Source organism: Tenrec ecaudatus, chromosome 11 (assembly GCF_050624435.1).
Source record: "Tenrec ecaudatus isolate mTenEca1 chromosome 11, mTenEca1.hap1, whole genome shotgun sequence".
Lineage (NCBI taxonomy): Eukaryota > Metazoa > Chordata > Mammalia > Afrosoricida > Tenrecidae > Tenrec > Tenrec ecaudatus.
The window spans coordinates 10,924,932-10,944,238 of NC_134540.1; the positions used below are offsets into that span (position 1 = coordinate 10,924,932).

The following is a 19,307-nucleotide window of genomic DNA, read 5'->3' on the forward strand; positions in this document are numbered from 1 at the left end:
GTTCGAACCCACCAGCTGCTCACAGAAGAAAGATGAGGCTGTCTTCTGTAAAGATTTAAAGTCTTGGAAACCCACAAGGGGGTGGGGAGGCAGTTCTACTCTGTCTTATAGGTTTGCATGAGTCAGTATCAACTCGATGGCAGGATGCTTTTGGTTTGGTGTTGGAAAAGTCGCTTCCAGTACTTTTCTCTCCTGTGAAGTATGGAGTTGGGTGATCCAAAGATGGATCCAGGATGCCAGGAACCCAGGGACGCACACCTTTTCTGTTGGACAGTGCTTAGCACGTGGCTTTTGCATTCTAGATCTTCTGATGTTCTGAGAATTTTGGTAATGCCATGTCCATTTCCCGAGAACAGGAAAGGAGAATTCTGATCCAAAGATTATTTTTTTAAAAAAGGTAATGTCTAGCTGAAACTTTGCCTATATCTCATTGACCGTAACTTAATGCCAAAGCTGCGCTCGGCTGCAAGGGGCTGGGAGGTGACATTCAGCCGTGCCTCTTGCTGGCTGAATAAAGTAAAGAAGAGGCTGGAGGGGGGTGGGGATGAATGTCGGGGAGGTGGCCATTCTGCTCTGAGTTGCTGATACCTCTTTTTTATAAAAGTATCTGCATTCTGAATCTTAGCCCTTTGTTAAAGGTGTGCAATCCACTTCAGAAAACCAAACTCATTGTGTTCATTTCTAACTGAGGGCCAAGTAAAACTGCCCCTATGGGTTGAGAATTTAAATCTTTTTTTTTAGTTTAGTTTCTTTTTAAAAAATGTTTGTTCCTAATTGGCCTGCCACTGGTCTTCAAGTGCTGTCATTTCCAGATCTTTTGACGGTCTTCCCAGCGCACAAATGAAAACACTATTGTTCTATTAAAAACCTGCTCATTGCCTTCAGATAAAGTCTCAGTTCGTCAAGTTGTTGCTTATGTTATGTGCAGTGGAGTCCATTTGTGCATCAGAACAGAGCACCGCCCAGTCCTATGCCATTCTCAAAAGTAGCCGTGCTCGAGCCCATTGAGGCAGCCACTGTGTCCGGCTCTTCCTTTGTCACCAACCCTCCACTTTACTGAAAGCAGGATGTCTTTTCCAGAGACGGGTCCCTTTTGACAGCATGACCATAGTATGTGAAATGAAGCCTTGTCCCCCATACTTTTTTTTTTCTTTAACACCCGTACTTTTAAGAAATGTTTTTTCTTTACTTTTTCCCAGACATATTTGTTCATTAATATAGCACTTCATGGTATATTCTGTATTAAAGAATATCCACACTGTACGTCCATATCCACCAATTATTTTATATAAATCATTTTATTGGGGGCTCGTAAAACAATCCATGCATCAATTGTATCAAGCGCATTTGTACATATGTTGCCATCATCATTTTCAAGCATTTTCTTTCTACTTGAGCCCTTGGTATCAACTCCTTTTCCCCTCCCGCCTTCACTCCCCTCCCACCCTCGTGACCCCTTGATAAATTGTAAATTATTATTATTTTCATATCTTACGCTACCCACTGTCTCCCTTCTCCCACATTTCTGTTATCCGTTCCCCTGGAGGGGGGGGTTGTTTATATGTTGATCATTGTGATCAGGTACCCCTTTCTCACCGTTTGCTCCCACCTTCCCCCTATCTTTTATGGTATTGCTACTTCCATTGCTGTCCCTGAGGGGTTGATCTGCCCTGAATTTCGTGTGTCAAGCGCTCTTATCTGTACCCATGTGCATGCTCCTGTTTAGGCAGATTTGTAAGGCAGAACTGGGGTCATGATATATAGTAGGGGGAGGAAGCATTAAAGAATTAGAGCAGTGGTTTTCAACTGTCCTAATGCCACGGCCCTTTAATACAGTTAGTTCCTCATGTTGTGGTGACCCCCCCCCCAACCATAAAATTATTTTCGTTGCTACTTTATAACTATAATTTTACTACTGTTATGAATTGGGTGACCTCCGTGAAAGGGTCATTTGACCCACAAAGGGGTCGGGACCCACAGATTGAGAACCACTGAACTAGAGGACTGTAGTGTGTTTTGTTGGTGCTATATTGCATTCTGACTGGCTCATCCCTTCCTTGTAACTTCCATGAGGGGATGTCCAATTGTCTATAGCTGGTCTTTGGGTCTCCACTCCGACTCTTCATCCGCTTCAATAGAATTGTTTGTTTGGGATCTGAGACTATAAATCTTTACGAGAGTAGAAAGTCTCATCTTTCTCTACCAGGGCTCTGAAATTCAGTGCAGTTAGTGACTTTTAAGCTGAGGTTCACCTTTGTTTTATTTTTGGCCCCTTCTCCGATTAAGAAAGGAGCCCTGGTGATGCTGTCAGGTAAATGTTGGCTTGCTAACCACAGTGTCAGTGGCTCAATTTCACCAGTGCATCTGCAGGAGAAAGATGAGGCTGTCTGCTCCCAGAAAGATTCACAGTCTAGAACCTCCTCCACAGAGTCTCTGTGAGTCAGAATCCACTCAACAGTGGGCTTGGTTTGCTTTGGGTGTTAACATTTTGAAGGCTGTATTTAAATATAAAATTGCTTTATTTTACAATGTATGCCTTATTTAAGAAGCCTAAGACATGGTGTATGATAAATTAGTGAAGAAAGGAATGACTAAATATAGCTGGGAAAAACTGGCTCTGTATAACAAAAACCATTAAATTAGATCTTTACTGATCTCATACCACATGAACTATAAATTTAAGCTTTAGAAACAAAAAGCAAACCTTTGAAACTACTAACAACTTTTAGAAATTAATAAGAAAACAGCAGAATAAGATGCCAGAAACTGCTGATCTATGAAATACCAGTGACATGGCTTCCAGCATCACGGCAGCGCACAAGCCCCCGCAGCGCAGCAACCGGCAGACAAGAGGGCGTGTCCTTTCCTAACAGGATGGCTGTTAGCAGCAGTTTGCAGGTGGGGACCCCGAAGTACAGGGAGGTAGCCCTTATATTTGCCTAGGGTGTCCTAACCGTGTGCTGCAGAAATGGGATTATAAACCAGGTCTTTCTGGTCTAGTATCCTGTTTCTGTAATAAAGGGGTGCTTGTGTAAAGGGGCTGTTGAGATAAGGTAGACTTGTTTATGAGCACAGGAAAGGGAGTCACTGCTAAGGACAACCGTAAGAGAGATGCGGAAGGACAGGAAGCTCTTTGGGAAGGAAGAAAGAGATTGTAGGTCTAACAGGAAGTTATGGGGGAGGAAACTACCCTGCAAGAAATTGGAGTGGCATCTAGAAGCGGGGGTGGGGGTGGGTAGGGGGGAATACCGGGATGAAGAATGATTTTGAAAGGAAATGTATATAAAGGAGCTCATCAGACTGGAAGGCTCTTACTTTGGGAAAGTAAAAGATCACTTTTGGAGAGAAAGAAGTGTAAATTGCTTTCAGGTTTGCTACAAAGCCAAACACCAATTGCCTTCTAGTCAATTCTGACTCATAGTGAACACAGGTTGCCTTCGCTATAATAGATTACACAGATGGGCCTGTGCTATCCGTGATTTGAACCGATGGTTGACTGTTGTGTCAATACGTCTCATTAAGGCCTTCTATTTTTTTGAAACATGGTATTTTTTCTGGTGATTGTGTTTTTTTTCATGACATGCCCAAAGTAAATACTTGAAGTCTTGTTAGCCTATCTTTTAAGGAATATTCTGATTGTGTTTCTTTTAAGACTGATTGGCTTATGTTGTATTTAGCATTTTTCACCAACACAATTTGAATACATTAGTCCCTGTCTTCCTTATTCATTGTCCACCTCTCTCATGCATTGGTGCTATTGAAAAGACCATGGCTTGGGTCAGTCAGGCCCTGCTAGTCAGCAGAGAAGCATCTGTGCTTTCTAATATATTGGAGGCCCTCTGCAGTAGATTGCCCACTGTATCATGCCATTTGTTTTCCTGACTGCTGCTTCCATGCGTGTTACTGTGGACCCGAGTAAAATGAAGTCATTGACAACATCAGGATTTCTACATTTATTATGATGTCTCTTGGTCCAATTGTGAGGATTTTTGTTGTCTGTTCATACAGTCATAGTCCAGATTGACGACGATGATCTTTTACTTCATCAGTAAATGCTTCTCGTTTTTGTTTTTGACACGCAAGGTTGTGTTTTCTATGTATTGCTGGTTGATGATGAGTCTTCCTCCTGATACTGCGTTCTTCATGTAGCCCACCTTCACAGATTACCATCAGGTTGACCAAGTAAGGTGGAAGGATACAGTCCTGTTACACACCTGTTCCAATTTCAAACCATGAAGTTTTCCCTTGCCTCTTGGTCTGTGTATAGGGTACCTTCATGAGCTCATTGAAGTGTTCTTCATAATGCACTTCATAATTTGTTATGCCCCACACAATTGGATTCCTTTGCATAAAACAGGTGTTCTCAGCTTTCTAAATTTTCATGTGGACTAGTGTGTTTCCAGCACGGCATCGTTTGGAGCACCTCAGTTAGTATTTATTTAGTTCCTGGAGACTTGTTATTCACCAGCATCATCCTCTGTGCAACTCGTGTGTCTCCCTTTAGCACAGCAGTTCTTTCTCAGAGGCTTTTTCCTGAAATGATTGCACATCAGTCAGTTCTTACTGGTATGAACCCATCACCACTGGGTCATTTCCCACTGGCAACAACCCCGTATGGGAGTACTGAGACTGTAAATCTTTGCTGAAGCTGATAGCCTCATCTTTCTCCTGAGAGGAGTCTTGTGGGTTTGAATTGCTGACCTTGCAGTTAGCAGCCTACTGCTTACCCCACAGCACTGTCCGGGCTCCTTTCTTATCGACATAACCCAGCCACCCATCAAGTGTGTTCTGACTTCTATGGCCTTATGCGAGCAGATGGCCCCCTTCTCCCATGTAGCAGACGGGTGGGTTTAAATTGCTGACTCTTAGTGGCCCTCTGTGGGTTCCAAGACTATAACTTTATAGGAGTAGAAAGTCCAGTCTTTCTCCTGAGGAGTTACTGATGGTTTTGAACTGCCAACTATGCAAATGGCAACCCAACCAGTATTCCCAGGGCTCCTCCTTGTTAGTTCAGTGACTGTGTATTCCTTCGGTCTGTTTTGGAGACTTCCTGTGTTGTTCTGTTTCTTTATTTTTTTGGCCATAGAATTCTTTAATAATGCAATTCAAGGCTTATTGTTTAGTTTGAGAAATACTGATTGTAATAAGAACTAAAGTGAATTGAGAAGTTTGAAACAAATTTGAAAGGATAACTTTGGGGTATGTGCTAGGGAATTACAAAGGATTAATTAGGTTAGTGGCTGAAATTTGCCTTCATTGAAAGGCTCAGTACTCTGTAGGATACAATGAAATACTGGCTGAATGAATTTAAAGTAAGAAAGTATCATTTTATGCCAGTGATTTTTTTTTTTAAGATACAGCTCTGAAGATTTAGCAAAAACATTATAGGGATAGGGAACAGAAAATTGAACACATTCCTATTATTAATTTTCAGTGAATGAGTTAAGCTCATTTTGATTTTGAGTGGTAGGTAAGCCATTTTCTAATTGGAATATTACACCATCCTATTTCTCTAAAAGATGAAAGGAATTGACACTTATTAACTAATTAAGACATTTCCTAAGATGAGGCCTGTGTTACAATTTCAAAGCAAGTTTTCTACTTTTGTTTATTTTGTATTTATAAGTAGTGCTTGAGTTTCAATCTGATTTTGATGGCCTCATTTTTGCTCTTTTATAATTATATTTAAAAAACAAACTCACGTATATTGAGCTGACTTTAACTCATAGTGACCCCATTGGGAAGAATAGCCTCATTTTACTCCCAACAGAGTGCCTGGTGGGTTAGAACTGCTGACTTGGCAGTTAGCAGCCCAACACGTAAACCACTATCATAAACACACTCTCTCTCTCTCTCTCTCTCTCTCTCTCTATATATATATATATATATATATATATATATATATATATATATATATATATATATATATTGAGCCAAGAATACTATGTGGTTTTTCTACTTGATACCTGAGATATTAGTCATGCAGACTGATAAGAAAAAAATTTTTATGTAAGGAAAGGGGTTTAATACATGGCCGTTGATGTCATGTGGAGGGACTTATGGTAAAATTCTGGCTATGTTAACTTACTTTGTGGTATTGACTAGGTGACAACCTCTGAGTTTCTTCCAGGAAAGAAATAAGGTAGACCCTTAGATGAAAGGAGATAGAGGAAGGAGATAGTTAGCATTCTGCTTCACCAATAAATGGGTGACTGGATGTCAGGGCGCCCTGGCGGTGCAGTGCTTGCTTACGTGTTGGGCTACGATCCCGCATAGGCGGCAGTTCGAAACCACCAGCAGCTCCATGGGAGAAAGACTGGGCTTTCTCTACTGTTCCGTAAACAAGTTACAGTCTCCAAAACTCCGGTGGGGGTGTCAGGGGGTCCGCTATGAGTCAACATTGACTTGAAGGCAGTGAGTTGAGGTGGTTTTTAATAGCAGTTTATATATGAGAAAAGTTCATGGAAAAATGTAATCGAAAGATACTGAAAGTTTTCCATGAACTTTTTTAAGCCTCCTGGTATATAGCTATGCCTGAGTAGATATTTTTGAATGAATAGGAACTATTTAGATAATTTGAGACTCCCTCCCTACCTCCCTCTCTCGACTGCTTCCTCACTTCCTTCCCCTTCCTCTCTCTCCCTTGCCTCTTTAGTAATATATCTTATATACAGTGTTGCAGTGTGAAATTTGCTGATGTTCTCATTGTTCTGTCAACCCCAAAACCCTGGGATTGGGTTTATAAAGATTGATAATAAAAGTAATACAACTATGTATATATGCATGTGTACATACGCATATATACATACGCATATATACATCCAGGAGTTTCTGTGAATGGCAAGAGTCTGGCTGGGCTAGTGGGTCCAGGAGGATTTAGTTAGGAGTTTGTGCGGTCCAGGTCTTTGGCTGGTACGATACCTTAGAGATGTGTCCATGTTTCTCCTATTAGTGCTTTCCTTTCCAGGAAGGCACCTGGGGTTGGCCAGCTGCTCTTTCCTCTGCTGCAACCACCGTGGGTATCTCCACTCTACTCCTCCCTCGTACTGTCCCCAGCCTCGGCATCTTGTGATGCCATCTCAGAAATGACAGTGAGCACACATAAGCCAGGAATACAACGGTGCCCTCCTTATTTCTTTCCTGAAGGCCTAACACACCTGGGAGATTGTATTGGATCTCAGAGGAAGACTTTGACGATTTGCTTCCTTTGTAGCCCCGAGCTTAAGGAGGAGTCGTCTTACGAAAACTGTACATATATAGCAGTTTATACTAAGAGTTAGGGTCCTGGACTTGGATTTCCTGGCTTTGATGTCCAGCTCTGCTTCCTGCTAGTAGTGTGACCTTGGGCTACCTTCTTAATCTCCCTGCGTCTAGTTTCCTCATCTGTAAAATAAGGATAGTAGTGTCTGCCTCACAGGGTTATTTTTAGGATTAATGAGAGGAGACACACATGCATCCTTGCACTACCCAGTATATGTAGCTATTTTTGTGCAAGATGGTCAATGCCTTTGGCTGCTAACTACAAAGTTTGGGGGTTTAAGCCCAAATAACTACTGCGAATAAGTAATGATGCAGTCTGTCTGTCAATAGGTTGATACTTGAGGTGCATGAGGTGTGTGGGGGTGGTGGTGATAGGAAGTCAGTTGTGCCTGGTGGAAAAGATGGATCTGGGATGGTCAGATGTAGGGGGCGACTTGAGCAGATTTCTGAAGGGTGAATTCTGATCTCTGATAGGCAGTGTGGGAATTCTGTTGAGTGTCTTCGGATTTTATGATGCAGACAAGTTGGTTTGTGGACACTGGTGGAGCCCTCGTGGCATAGGGGTTACAAGTTTGGCTGTGATCACCAAAGTCAGCAGTTCGAAACCACCAGCCTCTCCGAGGGAGAAAGCTGGGTTTTTCTACTCCTGAAAAGAGTTACAGTCTTGGATACTTACCTGGCAGGGGAGACACCAGGATCAGGAAGGTGGTTTTCCCAGGGCGAGGTTCACCCATTTAACTGTGGGTGTGCTGACCCCTGCGATTTCACCAAATGCAGGAAACTCGACTGCATTATTTGTGGTAGTGGGGGACTGCGTTCCGCTCTCCCCTGCTTAAAGAAAAAAAAAAGTTACAGTCTTGGAAACTCACAGGGACCAGATATACCCTGTCCTATAGGGTCACTATGAGTCGGCATTCTTAAACTAAAAGAAATAATTTTAAAATCTGGTCTTGGAATCTAAAGTGACTACCATCCTGCCATTTCACTTACCAGTGATGATTTTATTGTTGCGGTGTTAATCTTCTACATGGAAAAGTTAATGTAAAATTGCAATCTCTTCTATTATGTGTGGGTAACAGGGTGTCTGTAAAGCATTAGCCTTAGGAACTATAGAATAGCTGGCGTTGGATTTGCGTAGCTGCATCTGTAGTGCTCTTACAGCAGAATAGGGAATGCAAAAATCCGAAATTGCTTGGGTAACCCAGGGTTGATGGTGTTTATGACAGCAGGCCACGTGAGAGTAGTGCTTAGTAATGTGCCAGGACTTGAGGGGAGAGTGAAATTCAAGTATTAAAACACAATATTCTAATACAAGACTTTTTTCGAGAACTGTAGAGGGTGCTATATCATTAGACTTAGTAGTCTATCTAATGACAAGAATTCCCTGCACCAGAGGTCAATTCTCTTGACTCTACTGTGTATCTTTTCCTACTATTTTAACTGAAATGAGAATGATGATCGTTGCCTTAAAGCTGCCACGGTGGTGCATTGGTTAAGGCTCTGTTGCTAATGGTTTGAAGCCACTGTGGGAGGAAGGTGTGGCAGACTGCTTCCATCAAAGCTACAGTCTTGGAAACCCTTAGGCCACAGGGCAGCTCTCCGCTGTCCTGTGGGGTTGCTGTGAGTTGGAATTGATGGTGTTGCGTAATGGATATAATTTATAATCAATAGTGAGCTCACAATATTTGATTGCAAAATGTTTTTTATCTCCTACATTCTTAGAATTAGTTGCAATTAGTTCTTCTTGTTGTTAGAATAAGCCCATTGCCATCCAGTTCCCTCCCTTCCCCCACCAGCCAGCCCTTAGCTCCGCCTCCAGATGTAGAGGAGACTGCTTGTAAGTGGTGGGCCACAGGAGCAGTCTCTTCTCCAGTTGGGTCTCGATAGGTCTAAAGGTCATGGGGATGTGTACTTTAGATCTGGTTCAGAAACATTTTATCTTCAGGAAACCAAAAATTGGAATTTTGTTCTGAACCAGCTTCTAAACAGGGCTGGCTCAGATGGCTTTAGAAAACGCGAGAGTTAGAATTGCCTGATAATATTTGTATTTTTGAAGGATTGCTTTTAGGAAGCAGTCTGTAATAACTTTTGGATTCATCTTCACCAGTGTTAACAATTTAGAAGTTTCTGGAACTTGATTGACTCAGTAGGATATTTAAACTCCGTATATTTTGGAGTAAATGGTGATGTCAAGTCTGCTATTTTAAAAATTTTACCCAAAGTGTTAGAAAAGTTTCGGTCTCATTTTAAAGGACTCTGTGGTGGGAACTTTGCTAGGGGCTTCTTCCTTTTTCTAGAAACCCTAACGTAAGTATTTATCCAGATCCTGAAAAATAGAAGCAAGAATTTGTTCTTCCCCACCCTCCAAAAGTGAAAGCATTTACTCTTGTTATGGGAGAAATGTTGTTTCAGCTGTCGTTAAACAAGTGTTTTTTTCTCTTCTCTCTCTCTCTGTCTCTCCTTTTCTCCAAACTCCGAAGGCACCACCTTCCATGGTTAATAACGAACAGCGCCAACATGCAGAGCACATATTCTTATCATTTAGGAAATCAAAATCGCCATTTGCCGTTTGCAAGCATATTTTGGGTAAGTATTCATTTAAAAATATTCTTGCATAATCAGAGTGCCTTTTTCGGTTTTGAACATTAAATGGTTTGCATTCCTTGAAAAAGAAATAAGTTTGTATGGTTATACTTTTTCACTGATAATCATTCGGCTAACGTGGCTGTAAAGATCCCCAGTAAAGCCAGATAAAGAGCGTCTTGTTTTGAATTTGGATTTGAAACAAAAAAGAGGCAGTATTCAATAGTTTGCTTTATTATTTGCTAAGTAGTAGCTTTAAAATTCATATGATTAGGCATAGCATTTAATATAAAATGGTATGATTTTATAATAATTAAAAATTTTGAACCACATTAGAATTTATTGGTAATTTATTTTGGAATTTTCTACATTTATTTTCCTTTTTGTTGTTTCTCTCTTACTCTCTTTATTTTAACCATGTAGTTTTTACTTGGCTTGCTAGCAAATATTACTCAGTCTAGGTAGAGTAATACTGCATGTCCTAAAAAGAAAATGTTTGAATTTTACTTTGGGTTTTTTTTTCCCTTTTACTTTCATAAAGTATGCTATGTCTGACGTCTACCAAAAACGATTATTTTCCTTTTCAAGCAAAGATGGTATTTACCAATAAGACTCACACGATGTTGCCATCTGCCTCTTGGAAAAGTTTTCAGTAGCAGTAAGAGAGATGGCATTGGCTGTTACTATTTTGGACTGTGTTTCCTGTTGCCCATTTTGGGCATTGGCCCGTCTCTGATAACCTGTGGGTAAGGCTCAGAAAGGCTGCTCCCCACCCTCCCTCCGAGTCCCAGCATTCCTGAGTTACGGGCTGGGAACAAAGACAGACAGCTGACCGTTTAACATTTTGAGTTTGTAGTCAGACTTCCCGTTAGTCCCGATGCTCTGATTTCTAGATGGAAATCGATGACGATGAGAATGGTGGGTGCAGCTGCTTCATAGCGACGGGCCTAGAGGTCAGCATCCTGGACTTGGAGGAGAAAGAGCACTGGAGGAGCAGCCAGGAGCTCTGGAGGCCCGTGGTGCTGGCTGTGCTCTGTCCACTCCAGGAGGCCACCTTGCCGCGCTGGGCCCGCAGCAGTAATGTGGTCTAGGAGTAACGACGCCAGTGCCCGTTTAAGCTGTTGTGAGGCTCATCTGTCATAAGGTTAAGAAAACCACTTTATAGACAGTAAAGTGCCATGTAAATGTCATTCCACACAAACTCATTTTAGCGACTTTTTGAAAAATATGATAAGCTTACACAATTCTGTTTTCTGCCCCGTTCAGGAGTTAGGCCTGACTTCCACCATTTACATTCTAGATGAGGCAGGGTTGTTCTCCACCCCCCACCCCACCCCATCCCACCCCCTTTTGCCATCAGTTTTACACCTGGGTGGATTTGTTTTTGAGACCCAGAGAATTTCCTCTCTTAACCCTGTGCTGAATATATTCACTGGACACTAAATTTAAAGAAGCAAAATGAAATAATCACTTTAAAGAGCTTATGGAATTATTATCACATCTTTACTGCTTTGAAAATTTTCAGTATTCACACAGCTAGGGCACTGTTGCATTACACTGTTAATATGAAATAATTTGACTTGGTTTTGTTGGCATATGATGTACCTGGATTAACTACTAGGATTCCATCATGTATCATCGGACTTTCTGTTGTAACTCAGTTGTCGCTGTACAAGTTTGGAAAGCATTGATTTAAGTCATAAGTATTTTATCAGCCAGTACTTGTTGCTAGCACCCTTTCCTTCCAGAGTGTGTAAATTTTAAACATTGTTGCCTTGTTGCAATTTGAGCTTGTTTTAGAAGACGCTTGTTTTTCTGAAAAAGTTTTCCAAAGAGTGGTATTTCTAGTTCTGGCTGTGCTTTTAAAAATCCGTTTGGGTTTTGTGATATTGCCTGTTGACAGCCGGAGTGCATGCATGAAAGCCTAACCATCAATGTTACGTTAATGTTTGCGTCTGAACAGAACATCTTTTAACTCCTTGCTTACTTGCCACCAGCACAAAATGGTTAATTCCTCTAAGAAGACTTCTCATACAAGTGGCAGTCAATCACGATTCGGAATTTTCACATTCTTAAGCAGGGATTAGGTTTCATTTGTATAGCACGCCCACGTGGTATTTTCAAATTAAAGGGAAGACTTGTTCTTTGAAGCTTCCTCTTTCTGGCTTCTTACAGTTCTTCCTTCTCACTCCTCACTTCAGTTTCACGTGTCTGATTCCCACCTGTATCCGTTGTTTTTGCCTTTTCTTTTTCTCACTTCCTTTGCTCTTTTCTCTGTGCGCTTGTGTGCACGTGTGCGTGGTGTCAGCAGGGCACTTTCATGGACCTTTCCATCCCAGAAGTCTGTGGCACTCTTGTAGGACCCAGTATACCTTCAGAAACCACGAGGTCAGTTCTTGTGAAAGAAATGGACCAAGAAAAGAAGGATTGGTGCCTGGAGCTGGTTTTAATAGCCTTTGTTTCTCCTTCTTTCATTCAAAAATAAACTCTGTAGCTTACTTAACTCTGTTCACTTTTTTTTTTTTAACCTCAGGTGCAGCCAAGCTCAAAACTAGAAACCACCATAAAAGTCAGATCCCAATTAGCAGTTGCTGTGGTAAAGGTGGAAACTAGTTTCCTTAGGTAATGCTGAGTGCCAGCTGTCTTCTTCCAGCCTTTATGGGTAGGAGGTTTGCTCTAGCAGCTCCTATCGACTTGTCTTTGGCCTGAGCACAAAAGTCTGGGCGCTTTTAAACAATATAAATGTTACCTTGAAACTCTGATCCGAATGTAACATGTTTCCTCTTTCATTATTTGCTTCACTTTAACTTCTATCTTCGTGGCTGTTTAGTTTCAGATGGTTTGACAAGATAGAAATGTATTTTATTTGCCAATGAATAAAAAGAAGTGAAAGCTCCCTGCTAGAGAAGTCTCAGGCCGTCTAGGGTCTGCGGGGCCCTGTCAGGGACAGCGGCTCCTCAGTGGCTGCGTGGTGAGCTCTTCTGAAGACCCACCTTGCTGTTCCCAGCAGCCTCCCGCGGCCATCCGAGGGCCTCATTTCCTACTGGCAGGTGTCTCAGACCTCGCCTAGCTTCTCTTGCAAGTGTATTTTATGTATACGTGTCTGAAGGTCAATACCAGTGCTTATGAGAAAGTAGTATGCATTTTATTAGTTTAGGAAAATTTACATATTTAAATTTGACTTTTGCATTTTTCTCCAGAATCTTCTATTCCTTTTGTGTGTGTGAATCTTCTGTTCTTAGCAACAGGATATTATGAGACTATTCAAAAAACAAAAGCAAAAACTCCCTGACATCAAATCAGTTTTGACCCTACGTCACCCTATGTGCAATATCTGAGGCTGGAAGTTTTTACAAGAGCACACAGCCTCATTTTTCTCCCAAGGAGAGGCTCGTTAGTTGGTTTGAACCACAGACGCTGCTGGCGAACAGTCCATTGTTTACCCAACGGTGCGATCAGACCTTCTTCTGAGGAGAGTAATTTAGAAGTCCTCATTATTCAATTAGCTCGGAGAGGTATCTTAAGAAAAAGACTAAGAAGCAACTTTGTTCTTTTTTTCCATGAAGACTTTTGAATGCCATCCACTCTGTCATTGCCCTCAAAGATAGCAGGGGGGGGGGGGAAGACAAAGGCACAGGAACAAATGTTCGCTGACTTAAGCCTTCAGAGATGGAACTGTGAGGCACACTTACCATCCCTGTGACCCTGGCTCTCTTCTCTTAATTTCCTCAGGTGTCAGCTCTTCAGTGGGAACAGTCAGATCCTAGGATTCCCAGTTCTAAAACTTTCGAGTCTCAAAGATTGTGCTTCCTCGTTAGAATCCATGCCCGGATTTCATTCTTCAACTTCAAAGTTTTGTTACAATTGAAAATGATGACTTTTAGAGAAACTGCCATCACTTCTCCCAAGACCAGTTTTTGGATGAGATTTTCTTTCTTTCCTTTTAAAAAAAAAATTACCCTTAAAAGGCAGTTACCAAAATTTCCCTTAAGTCACCAAAATAGATGTAACTGGTTTCTGTTTCTCATCTTCTTTGAGTACCACCCTAACTTTCAACACTTCTTATGGTGTGTTCTCATTTTCACAAAAGTAGTTGCTTTGCTTTACTCATTTTTTTACAGATTTTGAATTTTTTTGAAGGTTGATTATCATCTCCATTAGAATTCATGATAAGTTAGCATGGACTAATAGACACTTAAATAAACAAAAACTGAGCCTAAAATCTAAGCTGCTTCTTGCATCAATGTGGACGCATTCAGAGCATTGAAGTAGGAGTGTGCGGCGTGGTCAGACACTCCTTTTCTCCCACATTTTTAGTTGTGTCCAGATGACTTAGAGTTTTCAGTAGCCTGGACCTGAACAGGTAGGAAAGTAATGTGCCTGACTGTAGCTTTGTGCTCTTTGGAGATGTTCTTGAAGGGGCCCTTCCCCCTACAGTTTAGTTCTCATGTCTAGTCATCTTCAGTAAGTAATCTGAAATCCTAATGGTAGATTTTTCGTGGATTTCACATGGTGTTTTTTTTTTTTTTAAGAGGTTCAGAAAACTCCCCTTCCCCTTACCCCCCTTGACTTTATTTTGACTGTTTCTCCCTTTTGATAATGCTGTTTGGGAACTGATGATAGTGGCTTTGGTGAATAAGAGAAAAAAATAGAAAATTAACATAGTTAGCACTCAGGTGTGTTAATTTTCTATTTTTTACCCTCTCAGTCTAGCCTTCAGCGCAGGGACTGTAACTCCTTAGTTAAGGGGAGGTCTTTCTAAGTGTAGCTCTGGGATTTTACTCAGTTTGATCAGTATTGCAATCAGAAAATTCAAAAGAACTTCTCACCTGTGTAAATGTGAACCTGTTGTTTTTTTCAAAAACTGTTTTTGGATAATTAACCCAAATGTGCTTGCATTTATTTCTGAACTTGCTATTAGAGATGGGTCATGCTGCTGAAAATTGTTATCCTTAAGTACACCAATGCTTTTGACAGCACGACTCATCACAAATAGTGATGTTCAAAGACTAGTTGGTTAAAGTGTTTTCAAGAGGCCAAGTTCTAGTTTACACAGGGTGAGAATCTCTTAAGGAAATTTTCTGATTGCTTTCTATTTTTATTTTTTTAAAGCTGTGTTATTTTTTAGTTCTTCATGCTTTGGAAGTAACAGTTGAAGAGAGGTGAGGAAAGTTTGTGAAAATTGTGATCGGTGATTAGCTGCCACCTGCCTGAGGTGTCTTCTGAGAGGAACTAACCTCTTTGTGGTGCTAGAGCAAGGTCACTGGATAAAAAAAAGAACAGGTAACCATCTTATTCCTTGTCTGAAAAGTTCTGTTTTAAAATTAATACCCAAGAATGTCCCAGGCAATGTGAACTCCCATTTAAGGAAAGCTCTTTGTTTTCTCCTCAGAAACTAGTAAAGTGGACTATGTCCTCTTTCAAGCTGCCACAGCCGTTATGGAAGCAGTCGTGCGAGAGTGGATTCTGTTGGAGAAAGGTAGCATCGAGTCACTGCGGACATTCCTTTTAACCTATGTCTTACAAAGACCCAAGTAAGTACACGGAGAAGGTACACCAGAACGCGCTGCTGTTTATCTCGTCTCCGATTCTTCATATTTTATGATAAGTTTAGCATTTATGTATAGGTAAACTCTTCGTGGGCTTACAGTTTTAAAATTCACATAACACCTTTTATTTAAGCATATGGTATTTAATTTTATTTTTCCAAAATGATTGTGTTGCAAATTAGGTTTCGTTGTTGAGTTCCAGAGATTTTTCTTACTAAAAAAAGAGAAAAATGTTGACTTTCGTCTGTCTAAAATCCTTTATACTTGTTCATTTGGTGCTTATTTAAGCACATGTTTATGGACATGTTTTGAATTTTGAATCATACGTATTGTGAAGACATAGGTGAAGGTGAGTGTCCCAAGTCAAGGTGTTGGAAATCAAGTAGCATTGGCGAAATCAAATGTTACGTGTGTGTACATAGACAGGGGATATTTGCATAGAAAAAGGCCTAGAATAGACTTTGAGAAGAGCTAAAGGAACACCAGTGCAGTGAACACTCCGGTACTCTTTTTCTATTAGAGGCATGTTAGGTTTTTGTCACATTTGATTTCTCCTCGTGCATCTCTGCCCCCCCCCTCCCCCCACCCCTGAACCATTTGCAAGGGCGCCAAAGATGCCATGAGACTTCATCCTGAAACCTCTCATCTCCCTTTCCTAAGAGCATAACTCAGTGTGATTGATACAGGTGGTATTCTTCACATGACCTAGTAGCTTTCTGATTCATATCCTGTGGTCTGATGCTATTTAAAGCGTTTTGTGGCTTCTTTTTTTACCTAGAATTTAACCAAAAACATTGTATTTAATGGTCATGTCATTTTTATTCCCCGTTAATCCAAAACAGTTCTCCTGTCTTTAAAATTTTTTTGTGTGTGTTTGTGTCTTTTCTGATAAAATTTCATACTATACTTACAATATGGATTAGCGTTAGGTGGGAGACTACAGGTGATTTTGTGTCGAACTTCTCATGTACATGAATGGGATGTTTATCTTTTTCCACCCCCTTGACTTGAGTTACAATTCACAGCAAATTTGACAGCATGCTTTCTTTTTTCTTTTTTTATAATACTGTCCAGAGGTAGGAAATATCTTTTTAAAAAAATACTTTTATTGGTGGCTCTTACATCTCTTATCACCATCCATTTCTCCAATGTGTCAAGCACATTTGCACATATGCCGCCATCATCATTTTCAAAGCCTTCTCTTCCCACTTGAACCCCTGGTCACAGTGTGCTTTCTGAGCGAGGCAGACTGGCACAGTGGTTTAGAAAGAACCTCTTCAACCCACTTCTGCCATGTACTGACTCTGTGGCCCTGGGCAGTTTAACCTATATGCATCAATAATAAGTAAAAACTAATGAATGCAGCGAATAATAGTATTTAGTCCAAAATATTGTTGTGAAGATTGAGTGTTTACATTTTTTGTAGTACATTGTATGAAACGTTGCATATCATAAGCACTTAATGAATATTAGCCATTATCTAGTTTCCTAGTTCTAATTCTTGCAAATAGATATCTAAAGCTCTCTGTGCATTGGTAGTCGTCTTCAGCTGCGTGTGCATGTTCTGCCAGTAGTCTGCATATTCAGCTGCGTGTGCATGTTCTGCCAGTAGTCTGCACATATCTTCGCAGCTATTCTTCCTGCAAAGTTCCGAGAGGAGGTTAGGGGGGAAAGAGGAATGGACACAGGAAACAGGAGTAAGTGGGATCAGCAATGAGGCATTGAAGGAATTGTCATGGAGGAGTTGAATCGACTGTGTAAGAATTGCTGAATGTAAAACTCATCTGATCTGTAATCTTTCAATTCACAATAAAAAGTTAAATTATTTTATTCCCACAAAAATGTAAGAATTCCCTTTAGCCATCTAATATTCTTGTCTATAGTCGACTTACTTTATTACTTAATGGAGGGAAGGGCACACTTTCAAGTCAGTGTTTAGACGGCATGGTTTTTCACTGCAGCCCTGACTTCAGGGGACCTATTGCCTCGTTTCTGTAAATGTTCAGTGAGCACTGCTAGTGTGTCTGCCATGGCAGTACAATAGGGAGCTCAGAATGGACGCGCTGTCTTAGAAGACAGTTAATCAAGTAGTGACAGATGTGTGGGGGTGTGGTTCAGTGATTGAATTTCCATGTGGCAGCCCCAGGTTCCATTCCTGGCCAGTACACCTCATGACAGCCACCACCTGTCTGTCAGTGGAGACTTGCGCATGGCTCTGAGCGGGAGCAGGCCTCAGTGGCACTTCCATTTATCATGACAGAGAAAGGCCTGGCAGGCTACTTCCAAAAGTTTGTGTGTCATGGTGGTCTGAACCTTAGCTAGTCATGGGACTGACACGGCAGAGTTTTGTTCGGTGGTGCTTGGGGTCGTCAGTGATCTGTGGGTGATCGGTGGCAGCTAAGAGCAGGGACGACAGATGGGCGCGTGCCACGTGAAGTGCTGGTGGAGCCCCTGCTTCTCTGTTTGATATCCAGCCAGCCTGCAGGATGTGACACCACGAGGGGATCAGAGGGCAGGGGTGGCATGTTCCGTTTGGTGAGGGCGAGGGGGAGGTTGGTGGAGTTGAGAGGGAGGAAGTTGGAAAGGGGGGTGCATGTGGCCTGAAGGATCTTTTAAAAGAGTGATCATGTAATTCTGAGCATGAAGAGAGTGCTGCTTTATACTAGGCCCACAGGTAGACTGGCACCTTCCCAGGACCCCAGAGTAGGTCCGACTCTTAAGCCATGTTGAGGAGTCAGGGTTTCATGCCCCGGACATCCAGTGCCTGTCTGTGGCATATAAGGCTCGGGGCATGGTTTTCTGGACCTAATTTACAGTGCATCATCTTAGGCAGAGACAGCATGACATAGTGATTAAGAAAGAGATGCTCAATCCCACTTCTGCCTCTGGGTCTTATGCAATTTGATAGGGCCTTACCTGGCTCTCTGTAGCAGTTGTGGAAAGGCAGGTTTCTGTGCCCTATGGTTGACTAAGCTTTGAGGAACACCTCAACTGGCCGTCATTGCCTCTGCCCCCGGACTGCGTAGCAGAACTTGGCTATGATGTTTTGAGATGTTTCTTGGAGTTTGTAGGTTTTCATAATACCGTTTCTTGGTGGAGCTAGCGTGTCTCCTTTTCACACAAAAGAGAAATGGGGTTCAGGGTGGAGATGGATGTTAGATCCAGTTTTTAATCTTCTAATCAATGGGGTCTTAATCTGGCTTTCTGTGACAACCCTCTCCCCACAATACTTACCAGAAAGACACTACCTGAAGCAGCTGAGGCGCATTCTGTTTGATCTTAGGCCCAATTGGAGGAGCATTTAATCCTTATAACAACCCTCTTTTCATGACTTCATCTCGAAAAGGAAGAAAACGGGTTCTGAGAGTCATCTTGCTTCCGGTCAAATAGATAGTAACTATAGAGTAGTTGTATAGTAACTGTAGAGCCCCTGGCCGTGAACCCCAGTGTCCTGAATTTGGAGTCTATGTAACCAGCTGTTTCCGTGACCCACAAATGTAAGCTGAGCTATCAGTAGTTTCAGGTGAAGTGGAAACTTGGCAGTAGTTGTTTGTTTGTTTTTGGCAATATTGTTTACATTAGATGTAGATCAATTTTTTTCACAACATTCTCTCTCTTTTCCAGCCTCCAAAAGTATGTTCGGGAACAGATTTTATTAGCAGTAGCTGTCATTGTAAAACGAGGATCGTTAGATAAATCAATTGATTGCAAAAGCATTTTTCATGAAGTCAGCCAGTTGATAAGTAGTGGCAACCCCACTGTGGTAAGTGTGCTATTTATATTTATAACTACATAGTTTTTAGTTTTGTATTGCACAAGTAGCTTGATAGCAATATTGATAGATAGCGACATAAAAGAATGTGTACAATGGATAAATATGCGACTCTCGTTTGCCTGTTTTCTTTTAATTCTTTT

General features: G+C 41.4%; 1 protein-coding gene and 1 non-coding gene across 5 annotated transcripts in view; both read left to right on the top strand.

Annotated features, from left to right (window-relative positions):
* The window catches only part of XPO4 (exportin 4), a 93,999-nt gene that overhangs the window by 12,506 nt on the left and 62,186 nt on the right, over positions 1-19,307 (top strand). Inside the window, exons 1-4 of one of the 4 annotated variants that reach the window (XM_075562842.1) lie at positions 9,427-9,567; positions 9,741-9,846; positions 15,236-15,377; positions 19,017-19,155. In XM_075562842.1, the coding sequence (XP_075418957.1) occupies positions 9,753-9,846; positions 15,236-15,377; positions 19,017-19,155 (375 nt within the window). In that variant the 5' untranslated portion in view covers positions 9,427-9,567; positions 9,741-9,752. Of the gene's footprint in view, positions 1-9,426; positions 9,568-9,740; positions 9,847-14,955; positions 15,127-15,235; positions 15,378-19,016; positions 19,156-19,307 lie in introns of those variants that run through there. The other 3 variants (XM_075562845.1, XM_075562844.1, XM_075562841.1) reach the window with 3 other exon arrangements.
* LOC142461788 (U1 spliceosomal RNA) lies at positions 7,929-8,091 on the top strand. The gene has a single exon (XR_012786985.1). It is a non-coding gene; the product is annotated as a U1 spliceosomal RNA (small nuclear RNA).